Source organism: Orcinus orca, chromosome 6 (genome assembly GCF_937001465.1).
Source record: "Orcinus orca chromosome 6, mOrcOrc1.1, whole genome shotgun sequence".
Lineage (NCBI taxonomy): Eukaryota > Metazoa > Chordata > Mammalia > Artiodactyla > Delphinidae > Orcinus > Orcinus orca.
In genome coordinates, this window is record NC_064564.1 from 22649019 (window position 1) to 22662445 (window position 13427).

The following is a 13427-nucleotide window of genomic DNA, read 5'->3' on the forward strand; positions in this document are numbered from 1 at the left end:
CAGTTTAATAAAAGCTTTTCATAGGAAAAAATACATTACGCTTACACAATGCTGTTTTGTTGTGTTGTACTTTTAGGATTGGAATATAGAATGTATTCATTCATAACATAACCACTTTATTCTTCAAGATGACGATGCACATTTGAATCTGAGCCTTCACCTTCAGAGTCTGAAGAGTCTTCTGACTCCCTCAGCTGTGCCCATACACCCTCATCACCCACCTGGGCTGTCTCTCGCCCCTTTCGGATTGACAGGGTAATTTAGAGCATAATAAAGAATGCAGGGTTCCTTCTGCATTTCCTATTTTATTAAACTCGTAGTCCCCCCATTTAATTGGATCATCTGTCTTTTGACTGACTGAGAAATACCCCTTCCCACTGCATGGCAGCCACACAGCCTTTCCGAGCTCTGAAAATCACGTGACCTACGCTTCGCGATTTGCCTGTGTCTGCGAGAGTGCCCGCGTTGCCTTCCGGTGCATTCCTCTGTCTGGTGACTGGCAAGGTCGTTGTTACTGTTTTCAGCATTGATTATAAGATGCAGTCCTATTACTTTAAAAGAGTTTTTTAAGTGTCTGTGAAACTGAAGGTTAAAGATGTGAAAGTGTTTACCTCCTGAGTCATAGCTGGCAGGGAGCATAACTGGGAATGCAAGCCAAGTCTATCACGTACTTTTCAGTGTCCACGGATACACTTATTTCTCCCCTCTTTTACTCCTGAACGCTCTCCAGTCAGGCCTTTCTTCCCGCCACTCCACCAAAACTGCTCTTGTCAAGGTCACTGGTGGCCTCCACATGGCCAAATCCATTGACCGATTCTCAGTCACCATCTTATTTCAGCAGCACTTGACACCATCCTCATCCTTGCTTTTCGTGGGTCTCCTGCATCTCTCTCACAGCCTTCTCATTCCCCCTCACCTTCCTGGCCTCCGTGAACCAGTCCTCACATTTCTCTTGTCTTCCTCCCTTTGCTTTTTCATCTAGTCTCAAACCTGGCTCCTCTGCACAAACGCCTTGTACATGGAAATCTGCAGCTTCCCCCGCTCCACAGCCATCCTGTTCCCTACTGCACATCACTCCTCGGATGTCTAATGGGCTTTGCAAACTTAATGTCTTAAACCAAACTCCTATTTTCCACCCCGACTTCATCCCAGACTGGCTCCTTTTGTGGTCTTTTGCATCTCAATAAATGGCAACTTACTTTTTCTAGTTGCTTAGACAAAATTATTAGAGTCATCCTAGACTCCACTCGTTCACTCTCTGCACCCAATCTTTTAACTAATCCTATCAGCTCAACCTTAAAATTACATCTAAACTTGAATCCATAACTACCGCCCTTGGCCCAGCCGTGTGAGTCCCTCATCTGCCCTAACTGGCCCACCACTTTCCACCCAGTCCCTTCAATGGCCTCTTCTCCATTCAGCAACCAGGGTGACCCTCCACAGCCGAAGTCAGATCAGGTTGTCCGCTGCTGAAAGCCATCTGGGGGCTCCTCAGCTCATCAGACTAAAAGCCAAAGCCCTTATGGCCAGCCAGGTTCTCTGTTGCCTGACACCTGCTAGCTCTCTGACGTCTACATCCCCTGCGCCCCCCTTGCTAACCACCCTCCAGCCAGACTGGTCTCCTTGCTAATCTCACAAATGCCCAGCATACTCCACACAGGAACTCAGGGCTTTGCCCTTGGGGCTGCCGCCGAGCTTCTTCCTTCTCCTCCCAGATCTCCATGTGCCTTGCTCCCTCATTTTCTTGAGGTCTCTCCAAATGATACTCAACAGAGAGGCCTCCCTCATACCGTCTGCATAAAATAACCACCTCCCAGAATGCCATCCCATTCACTCTGCTTTATTTTCCCCGTAGCACCTAGATCACTTGAGGTCGGACACATTGATCTGTTTGTGGCCAGTCCACACTAGGCTACACACAAGCCCCATGAGTGCAGGGACTGGGACTGTTCTAGTCACCTCTGCATCCCAGTGCTGAGAACAGGGCCTTCCCGATGTAGGCTCCCATGGATGTTTGCTGAAGTAGAGGACAAAGGAAGAATGAGATAACAGAGACAATAACAGAGACAGGGCTGAGCTCCTGTTAGGAGAAACATGCATTTCTCTGTTGCCCAGATCTCACGGTCAGAACGCCTCCTCTGTAAGTCACCGGTGGGGACTGTGCAGTGACCAGCCCCGTCCCAGGCTGATTCCCGCTTGTGTCTCCTTCCAGGTCTTGGCTCTCCCGGGCTCTGTGAGGCTTCTGCTATGACCGCAGCCTCTCGGCGGAGCCAGGACTGCCACAGCCACGCCAGGTCCCCCGCTCTGCCCTGCCTGTCCCCGGCCCCGCGTCACCATGGGCAGCGTCAGCAGCCTCATCTCCGGCCATGGCTTCCACAGTAAGCACTGCCGGGCCTCCCAGTACAAATTGCGCAAGTCCTCCCACCTCAAGAAGCTCAATCGGTATTCAGACGGCCTGCTGAGATTTGGCTTCTCCCAGGACTCGGGTCATGGCAAGTCCAGCTCCAAAATGGGCAAGAGTGAAGACTTCTTCTATATCAAGGTCAGCCAGAAGGCCCGGGGCTCCCACCGCCCCGATTACACTGCACTGTCCAGTGGGGACCTAGGGGGCCAGGCCGGGGTGGACTTTGGCCCGTCCACCCCACCCAAGCTCATGCCCTTCTCCAACCAGCTAGAAATGGTAAGCGGGGTCTCTGGTGTGGGTGGCTGGGCTGGAAAGGCAGGAGAGAGGCCTGGGGCTGGGAGGGGTGGCAGTGGAGGTCTAAACGCATACATCTCCAAGAGGCCGAGTGATGCAGAGAGGGCAGGAGTGCTCAGCCACAGCAGAGAGCAAGATTGGACAAAGGAATGGGCACGTTGGTCAGTCCTCTGATGCAGAAGTCCTGGGTGAGCTTTCAGTAGACAGCAAAGGGGAAATGAAAGCCTTCCTGAGCTCTGCTGGGCTATAACTCAGGACTGCCAGGGTAGGACGACAGCAACATGTTCAAGCGCATGGGAAAGAGAGGGGGCTCGCTGACCGTGTGGAGGAACAGGTAGAGAGGGCACTTGGAGAGAGCTGGCAGCTTCGCTCCGTAGAGGATTCATGGAGGTGGGCTTTCCCCTCCTTTTCTGCCCTGGTTGGGCAGCAGCTCCAGCTCCAGCTGGCCCCAAAGCATCTTTGACCGGTTAAGGCCTGTGGGTTTGTTCTCATCATCAGTCTAGCAGGGATGAGGGCAAAGAGTCCCACGTACTCAGAGGTCCAGCCCTCATGCTGGCTCAAGCTCTCACGGGTCCCGCCAGTGGACACTGAAAACACTGTTCCTATTCAGTGCCCTGGCCTCACCTGGGAAGATGAATCTTTGGTGTTGATGTGCTAGGAAATGGCCCCGTATGTTTGCATAGAGCTTTAAGCTTTTGAAAGTAAAGAGCCTGTGAACTGTGAAGTCCTCTAATAATGAAAATGACGGCTTTAGGGAAAGGATGATTATTTCAAGCGATTCCCCCAGCCTCCGGGGCAGGTCACGGCCAGTGTTCCAGCTCCTGGCTGACTGCGAGGGGCAAGGACACACGTCCAGTGTCCTTACATGCACCACACAGAGCCCCAGAGCCCTGGCACGGGGGTCTCAGCCAGTGAATCTAAGAGTCGTTTGGTATCTTGGGGTGGAAGGTGGGTCAAGATGGTGACAGGTTTGTAGTTCACAATACAGAGTGCCTCATGACCCTTCAGGACGTCCCCAGGCACAGAGGAGTTTCTCCTCCTCGGGAGAGATTCACCACCTTTGGCTCCTTCAGAGCAACAGGTGAGGTCGCCTATGGCTCCCTACCGGGAAGGTGCCACGTGGCCGGCACGCCTACCGGGCTGGGGGTGCATCAGGGGAAGCCGCGGAATCCATATGCCTGTTTTCCTCCCCAGGACTTGGAGAAGGGTGCTGTGAGACCCACGGCCTTCAAGCCGGTGCTGCCACGGTCGGGCGCCATCCTCCACTCGTCCCCCGAGAGCGCCAGCCACCAGCTGCACCCTGCGCCTCCGGACAAGCCCGAGGAGCAGGGGCTGAAGCCCGGCCTGTGCTCCGGGGCACTGTCTGACTCCGGCCGGAACTCCATGTCCAGCCTGCCTACTCACAGCACCACCAGCAGCTACCAGCTGGACCCGCTGGTCACACCGGTGGGGCCCGCCAGCCGCTTTGGGGGCTCAGCCCACAACATCACTCAGGGCATCCTCCTCCAGGACAGCAACATGATGAGCCTGAAGGCCCTGTCTTTCTCCGACGGGGGCAGCAAGCTGGCCCACCCGAGCAGGGCGGACAAGGGCTCCATCCGCTCCCCCATCTCCACGGACCAGTGCACCGTCCAGGACCTGGAGCAGAAACTGCTGGAGAGGGAGGGCGAGCTCCAGAAACTGCACCGCAGCTTTGAGGAGAAGGGGCTGGCCGCCAGCCAGGCCTACGAGGAGCGACCGCGGCGCTGCAAGGACGAGCCAGAGGGGCTGGAGCCCAAGGGCAAGCTGAAGCCCGCGGCACAGAAGAGCCAGCGCGCCCAGCAGGTGCTGCACCTGCAGGTGCTCCAACTCCAGCAGGAGAAGCGGCAGCTGCGGCAGGAGCTCGAAAGCCTCATGAAGGAGCAGGACCTGCTGGAGACCAAGCTCAGGTCCTATGAGAAGGAGAAGACCAGCTTCGTCCCCGCGCTGGAGGAGACGCAGTGGGAGGTGAGGATGTGGGCGTGGGCGGGCAGGGGTTCGGTGCCAGCGCCCCCCACCCCCCAGCCTTCTCCAGGTCTCCTCCAGGCTCTAGACAATGGGGGGGAACACAACTGCCCGGGAAAACTGGGCTGAAGTACCCATTTCATGACCCAGATAAGGGGCTCCATGGTAAACCAAGTTGGGGGTACTCTTAGTCCGGGCTTTCTCCTCTCCCCACCCCGGTGCCTCGTGGCCAGAATTGAACTTACTAACCGAGTCGTCGGCAGAGAAGCTGGAGCGAGAGAGCCGAGTCCCAGCTGGACTGTCTGAGGGCCAACTCACTGCATCTGCTCACAGAGGCCCAGGAGGACCACTGACCATCCTGCATTCATGCTGGCCCCAGAGCCACGAGAGAGCACAGTTATCGTCTGTGACTTTTGAGGCAAGGGACTCCACCCATTGGTAGGAGTGGTCGCATCTGTGCAGGTCTCAGGGACGGAATTCCTCACAGAAGTGCGAGAAGGGCTTCTTTTTGGTGGGCTGAGGTGGAAACGTAGAACAGGAAGAAAGGGGCTCACATACACATGCACCCACTCAGGCACACCTGCAAGTGAAGCGCCTGGGCCTGGCCTCGCTGGAGAACAGCCTAACCCCTCACCCTGCTCTCTTTTCTCACCTGAGAGGTGGTGCAGGGGACCGGGAGGGGGTGTGCACAGCATTCACCCCAAAGACTCCTGCCCTGGGAAGGGGCTGAGGGCTCCTTGGGTCTGGTTAGACCAGCATCACCTCCCGAGGTCGAGGTGACACACCCTTGGCCACACAGCATCTGTTTGCACTGAGCTGCCTGTATTCATCCTGGAAATCAGAGCAACAGGTGTTATCAGGGGTAGAAGGAAAGGATCCTTTCGGTGGAAGTGACGGATGGAGGCACTAGACGGGTGGGAAGGGAGTGTCACTTTCTGTTTGCCGGGTTTCCCGAAGAGGACAGGACCTTAGCCATGGAACCACTCCCTCTCCTCTTTCCCGTCAGTGTTGGCACAGCAGACCCTACCCCAGCCATGGTTTCTCAGCCAGGACTTGGGACACTTCAGGGCATGTCAGAGGCATCAGCCAGTGCTGGCATCACAACGCATCCATCCTTGTTTGTCTAATCCGGAGCCAAGCTGGACATTGCTGTGACCTCACTCCCAGGTTATCCAGTCAGGCTGTATGGTAAAACAGTAAATAAAATAAATTAAACATTCACAATAACACAGAAATATATTGCAAACATATTTATAATAATAATTCACAGAGTGGTTATTAATGCCAGGCCCTAGGTTCTTTCATTTCATCTCTACAACAACCCTAAGAAATAGGTACTATGACTGATCCTCAGTTTACAAGTAAGGACACAACACCCAGGTGCCACCTCTCACCCCTTGGCTCTCTCTCTTGTCCCCGCCCCGCGGCAGGTGTGCCAGAAGTCTGGCGAGATCTCTCTCCTGAAGCAGCAGCTGAAGGAGTCCCAGACGGAGATCAACGCCAAGGCCAGCGAGATCCTCAACCTGAAGGCGCAGCTGAAGGATACGCGGGGCAGGCTGGAGGGCCTGGAGCTGAAGACGCAGGACCTGGAGAGCGCGCTGCGCACCAAGGGCCTGGAGCTGGAGGTCTGCGAGAACGAGCTGCAGCGCAAGAAGAACGAGGCGGAGCTCCTGCGGGAGAAGGTGAACCTGCTGGAGCTTCAGGCCCAGGCCGCCCTGCCGCGGGGCCGGGACACGGCCGCCCTGGGGCCTGCCTCCGCCGAGGACGTGCCCGCCCTGCAGCGGGAGCTGGAACGGCTGCGGGCCGAGCTCAGGGAGGAGCGGCAGGGCCATGACCAGATGTCCTCGGGCTTCCAGCATGAGCGGCTGCTATGGAAGGAGGAGAAGGAGAAGGTGATCCAGTACCAGAAGCAGCTGCAGCAGAGCTACCTGGCCATGTACCAGCGGAACCAGCGCCTGGAAAAGACGCTGCAGCAGCTGGCCCGCGCCGATGGTGCCGGGGAGCCCTTTGAGATTGACCTCGAAGGGGCTGACATCCCTTATGAGGACATCATAGCCACTGAGATCTGAGGGGCCTCCCGGGAGGGAGCCGGGGACCTGGCATTGGGAGACAGGGGTGCTGAGCCCATGAGTGAGGGTTCCCCTCCCCATCTCCCCTGCTCAGGCCTCTGAGAGAAGCACAGACCTCGAGGGGAGGGGGGGAGGGGAGGGGCTGCTACACGGCCTCTCCCCGCCTTTCCCACATTCCAATGCTTAGCATCCCTGCAGCCTGCCAGACCTCTAGCTTTGCCAAGAGATGAGTCCCCGGATCTCCATCATTTGGTTAAGGGCTCCCTAAACCTTGGCCTTTGTTCAAACTACTTAGAGATACCCTCTCCCCGCGAGGGTGGTGACTACCATGAAGGCCAGTGGCCTCCCCAGGATGGAAGCTCCCTTCCACCTCTCTTCCCACAACTTCTTTTCTCGCCCCCCCTCCCCGAACCGCCCCCCTGCCCCCCTGGTCCCCAGCACATCGGGATGCCTTGGGAATAGAACACAAGCATTTGGTGACCAGAAGCTTTGGAATCTGACCTGGTCGTAACCTGAGCTATCTTCCCCTGGCCACGGAGGGGTAGGGGTTGGAGTGAGGTGTGGAGAACGTGACTTCGCAACATCAGAGCTTCCCGACGCTGGCAGGCCACAGAAAGGAGGGGAGAGCTGGGCCAGCCCAGGATTATCTAGACTCAGCAAGACCCAGAGTGGGTCAGAGAGAGAAGCTAGGTAGTAATGGCCAGACCCTGTTGGCCCTGCTGACCAGAAGTGAGCAGCCTCTGGATGGCTGGTGGCCTTTGACCTCTGTGACTACTCTTCTTAAAGCCATAGACCCGAGGCCCCGGGGTGGGTGCTGGGAGGGAAAGATTGAGGACGTCCCTGTCCCTCACACAGGGAGGGTGTGACTTCGAGCTGTTCCCAGGGGAGCTTCCAGATCTTTCATCATGGGACCAGAGGTAGGGATTCCCCCACCTGCTTCGAGTTGGCCAGCAGCTACCTTGAGCTGCTTTTCTTTCCCAAGAACCAAGCCTTTGCTTTGATGCTGAATAACCTGTGTCCCCTGAGATGGCGCAGGGTCGTCTGGGCTGGGCATTCCCCCCTTCACCTGCAGCTCCCTCCCACTGCCTGCCGTTCCCCTTCTCACCTCCAGGGCTACGTGCAGAGTCTGTACAGGTCAGGGAGGGGCCCCAGAGTGCCAGTGGCCAAAGAGAGAGGTGCCAACACAGCCTCCGAACAGCCCCGGGGGGTACCAGCTGGCCCTCTCCACCTGCAGCCCCACCTGAGCCCCATAGTCAAGGACCCAGGCCCTGCAGGAGGCTGGGCTTCTCTTCTGAAGATGTGCAGAGAAAAGGTGGTTCCTCAGTTGCTTGGTTCAGGGAATTTTCTTTTCTTCTTCTTTTTCCTTTCTTGTCTTTTCGGAAGCAAGCCCGATCTCGCAGGCAGCCAGGCTGTTCCACGTTCTATTTTTGCCTCTAGCCGCAGCTGCTGTTCTTGGGACAGCCAGCCGTCGCCGGATTCCTGGGCCTCACTCCTGCATGCTGAGAGGGGTTCACTGAGGCAGGAGGGACCAGGACGTCTGGGTAGTCAGCAGTCCCAGACCAGTGCCCCCAGTTCTGTCCCCGACTCCTGGCCCTTCCAGCCCCGGGGTGGGAGTGGGAAGCTGCTTCTCCTGCTGCCCCCCCATCCCTCCAGGGCCACCATTCGTTCCCTGAGTCTGGGCTGAGGGCAGGGCCACCTTCCCTGCTGCTGGCTCTGCCTTCCAATCCCTGCGTTAAGCTGTGCCTGTCCTGCCTTCAGGTAACAGAGGAAGTTTTCTGGAATTTCAAGCCGTTACTCTTAGTCTTAGGCTAGATTTAAACCTGGAATCGACAGGCCAAGAGCCCTCTCCCTGCCTGGGGGCCAGTCCCCTCCACTGGGCACATGCAAACCCCCAAGTCAAAGATGTCCGTCCCCGTGTGCCACGGCCCTTGGTCCCTCCATCTCCACCAGCCTGTGCCTTGTTTGAGTCCTTCTTCCCAGTGAGTCTGCCCCACGGGATAGAGAAAGGGGCTGCTGCCCCTCCCCAGGCTGGAGGACCCCTCCCTCCACAAAGAACAGCCAAAAGCCCGTCGCTGTCCCCTCAAGACCACGCTGTGAAGAGGTGGGTGCTAAGCCCGGGGAAGGCGGCCAAGGGGCTCCACTGCAGTGTGACCGTGCCCTGCACCCCGCATCCCCGCCCCAGGCCAACTCGCGGAGCCCTCCCTGGGCTGCCACCAGCCCAAGACCGCAGGGCGGTCCACAGTGGCACCAGTTGCACCAGAGTGCGAGTGTTGTGTAATATAGCGACCTCACTGCAGTGTGGTTTCCCTTCCCTTCCCTGTGCAAAAAGCTCCCTGCTATTTCTGGACCTTGCCCCACCTAGCCTCTCTGGAAGGAGGCTCTGAGCTGCAGAGGCTGAGCGGGGACGGGTAAAGTCAACCCCGCGGCCTGGCCCGGGGCCGGTGGGAGCTCGCCGCTCCTCCCTCTGAGCACGGCTGCTGACACACCTGCTCGCAGGGTCACCCCTGCTGCTCCCCACAGGGTGATGAAATGCTCCGCTGTCTGCAGCAAGACAGCGACACCGGCACCACCTCACCAAGAGGGGACTCTGCCTCTGGGCCTCGGAGTGACCGGACTCTCAATGCGGCGCCCACCCTGGGTTTCTCCTCTGGCCTCTGTATTCGGGTAACCCCTGCCAAGCACACCCCACCCCCAGGGGCACTGAGCTCCGTGGGGACTGGGAGGGGGATACCTCTCCCCTCAGAAGCACCTGCTGAGCCTCTGCCCCTGCTCTCGCCCCGGCCCAGGCTGGGCCATCTCTTGGGAGAGAGGGATCCCAGGGAGAAGGCAGGCTGGGCTGTTGGAACGGCAGCTGCTGTGGCAGGAGGCCGTGCACCTGTGCACTCGGATGCGCTGCCCTCCTTACCCCTCCTGTGGAGCCCTGGGCCGGGCTGGCTGTGGACGGACTGGCGTTTGGAAGAATACGTATAGAGTTCTTTTTCTCTTGGTCGGGTCTTGTTTGGTTTGCTCTGCTTTTCACAGCTTTGAGTTATCTTATTTTTGATGCCCCCTTTTGGCCATGTAAACTATTTCTGGTAATTTTATGTTTTTATTTATGAATAAAGAATGCCATTTCTCATGCCCTCCCCAACAGCCCTCCTTCCCCTGGCTGTGGTGCGGCAGCTCCCTGGGGCCTTTGCACTTGGAATAAGAAAGGTGATGTCAGTGAAGGAGCGATGTGGAGGGGGGGGCAGGGGGACAGCCTTGATGAGGGCTGTGTTGGCTGGTAGGAAAGCAGGGGCCTTGGTATCAGATAGACCTGCAGCTGGTCCCTACCCCTCACCAACCCTGTGACCTTATCTGTGACCAGGCCCTGGGCAGACCCTGGGGAGGGGGGGAGAGAAGACCAAAGGCCATGGTCCCCTGCAAAGGCCAAGAGTTCTCCAACAGAGACCCCCTAACCCCAGCCCCAAGCTCAGGCCTCCCTGCCTCTCTCATCCAGCTGCTCACCTTACCAGCCAACTCCTTGGCCTATTGCGTCTGGCCTCTTTGGCAGGAGACCAGGGTGGCCATTGTTACCACCACCCCAGGGCCTCCCAGCTGGGAAGGTGCAGTCACCACAGTGGCCATCTGTCCAGGCTTCTCGGTGCCAACCTGCCTCGTTCACCCCGACAAGCATTCCCTACTGCTCTGGGCCCAGATCCGAGGCTCAGAGGGCTCTTCTACTCAGGTGGCAGGAGACAGAAGGGATGTGTAACGAGGGAGTTAAAAACACAGGGCAGCGTGTGGAACACACGAAGAGTACACGACACAGTGCCTCTGGGTGGGAAATATCAGGGTCTCCAGGAAGGTGGTGCGCAGGCGGGGGCCTTGGCAGCAAGGGTGGGACAGAAAAGGAGTGGCAAGGAGAGGAAAGACAAGAAATGTATTCCAGAGCAGGCGTTCACACAGCCTTGGTCTCCCTGCCTGTCCGTGCAGGTGACAGGACAGCACAGGAGGCCGGCGAGATGGAGGATCAGGGTACGGTGAGCCGTCAAAGCCCAAGGAAGGCGAGGCAGCTAGCTGACCAAGCCTGGACAGGAGCGCACATCTGTCTTAATTCCAAGGCCTTAACGTGGGGGCAAAGGGGTCATGTCAGGCCTGGGGTGACACTTCCCCTTCTCCTGGCCCTGGCCCGAGGCTGGCAGGCTGCTTCATTGGTGACGCCCACTGGAATATACCTCCCATGGATCACGCCGCGCAGCGCCCTCCCTCTAGACCAGGCGGGCCCTGGGACTCACTCACCAGTCAAAGTCAGCAGAACTGAGGCTCTGCCAGTCCTAGCCGAAGCTTAGAGGGTAGCCTAAGCTTGGCAGCGTCCCCTTTCATACTCTTGGGAGCCCCGAGCTGCCATGTAAGAAGCCCCTTCAGTCTGCTGGGGTGACCCCATGGCGCTGGAGGGGTCCTGTGTTCCCACCGAGGCTCCAGGTGAGTGACCAGGATCCAGCCAACCTCCATGGAACAGAGATTTGCTTCCCCCTGTTCGGCCCTTCCAGAATCTTGACCAGACCACATTACATGGCAGTGTTTTTAAGCCACCTAATAAACCCAGGGTGATTTATTACGTGACATAGGAAAAGATAACCCAAATGCCCTCTGGCAGTCCCCTTACTTGCCACACCAACAAGCCTCTCTCCGTCCATAGGGCTTGGGGTAACAGAAAAGCGGGGTGCCTGGAAAGGGATGGGGTCATGGGAAGACTGCTCCAGCTGCAGGAAGGGCAGCAAAGTGGGGGGCAAAGGATTTCCCCACCCCACTTGCTCTGGAGCGCTGTCAAGGCTGCAAGCCCTCCTTGAGTACCGCCAGCCCCCGTAAACCTGATTATTTTAGAAAAAAATAGAACAAAAGAGAAACTATATATATATAATATATATATATAATATATATAAAATATATATAAAATATATATAATATATATATAATATATATATTATATATATAAAATATATATAATATATATATATATATTATATATATATAGTTTCTCAGGGTTTCTCGTGGAGCCATAGACAAACTGTGTGCTGGGCCCATCAGGAGGGAGGCGAACCAGCGATGGTCCCCAAGCAGCCTCTGCAGCAGGTGCGGTCTGAGTTATATGAGGAAGGTCATGCTGCCCCAAACTTCTCCCCAGCCCAGGCTGCTCAAGGCCTGAAATATCACCATGACGTTTATTCATGTGTGCCTGCATGGATCCATTCAACACATATTGACTGAGCTCCTACTCTATGACGAGCCCTGTTCTAGAGACCAGAAATTGTACAGAGGCGAACAAAAGTGGTCGTGTCTTTCTCCTAATGGAGCTTACACTCTGGAGCTAAACAAATAAATCAAGTGATTTTTGCATTCTGAGAAGTGATATATGAAGGAAGTAAACAGGATGATATAGCTGGTAGGGCCTAGGCGGTGCTGTATCTAGAAGGGCGGGGGGAATTGGTTCAGGGACAAAAGGTTGGAAAACCAAAATATCCCCTAATTTCTACATTTAGGGAGACTGTGCCATTGTCCTTTCCTAACTTGAACTCCTTTGCACCCCAAGTTCTCTCTCCTGGAAAACTTACATTCTCTGGGAGGACGGGGTGGGGGGAGTCTCAGCAGACTTTTTCTTGCCAGGTGTCTCACAGCACTGCTGTAACCTCAGCATCTTTCATTATTGCCCCCAAACATCCCCTGCAGCCCTGAGCAGCTTTTTTTTGTTGTTGGTCGTGGGATCTTTTTTTCTTTTAATTTTATTTTTTTATACAGCAGGTTCTTTTTTTTTTTTTTACCTTGATCTTGGATTTTTTTTGAATTTTATTTATTTTTTTAAACAGCCAGTTCTTATTAGTTATCCATTTTATACATATTAGTGTACACATGTCAATCTCAATCTCCCAACTCATCACACCACCACACCCATGTCCCACTGCTTTCCCCCCTTGGTGTCCATACGTTTGTTCTCTACATCTGTGTCTCAATTTCTGCCCTGCAAACTGGTTCATCTGTACCATTTTTCTAGGTTCCACATATATGCATTAGTATATGATATTTGTTTTTCTCTTTCTGACTTACTTCACTGGGTATTACAGTCTCTAGATCCATCCACGTCTCTACAAATGACCCAATTTCGTTCCTTTTTATGGCTGAGTAATATTCCATTGTATATATGTACCACATCTTCTTTACCCATTCGTCTGTCGTTGGGCATCTAGGTTGCTTCCATGACCTGGCTATTGTAAATAGTGCTGCAATGAACATTGGGGTGCATGTGTCTTTCTGAATTATGGTTTTCTCTGGGTATATGCCCAGTAGTGGGATTGCTGGGTCATATGGTAACTCTATTTTTAGTTTTTTAAGGAACCTCCATACTGTTCTCCATAGTGGCTGTATCAATTCACATTCCCACCAACAGTGCAAGAGGGTTCCCTTTTCTCCACACCCTCTCCAGCATTTGTTGTTTGTAGATTTTCTGATGTTGCCCATTCTAACTGGTGTGAGGTGATACCTCATTGTGGTTTTGATTTGCATTTCTCTAATAATTAGTGATGTTGAGCAGATTTTCATGTGCCTCTTGGCCATCTGTATGTCTTCTTTGGAGAAATGTCTATTTAGGTCTTCTGCCCACTTTTTGATTGCGTGGCATATGGGATCTTAGTTCTCTGACCAGGGATCAAGCCCGTGCC

General features: G+C 55.1%; 1 protein-coding gene across 2 annotated transcripts in view; it reads left to right on the plus strand.

The window, feature by feature from the left end:
• LZTS1 (leucine zipper tumor suppressor 1) overlaps positions 1 to 9875 on the plus strand; it is a 49341-nt gene extending 39466 nt beyond the window's left edge. For both annotated transcript variants that reach the window (XM_033429658.2, XM_004270618.4), the window contains exons 2-4: positions 2213 to 2680; positions 3893 to 4684; positions 6112 to 9875. In XM_033429658.2, coding sequence (XP_033285549.1) covers positions 2336 to 2680; positions 3893 to 4684; positions 6112 to 6750 — 1776 coding nt within the window. In that variant the 5' untranslated portion in view covers positions 2213 to 2335 and the 3' untranslated portion in view covers positions 6751 to 9875. The remainder of the gene's footprint in view (positions 1 to 2212; positions 2681 to 3892; positions 4685 to 6111) is intronic.
• Positions 9876 to 13427: the final 3552 nt, after the last annotated feature.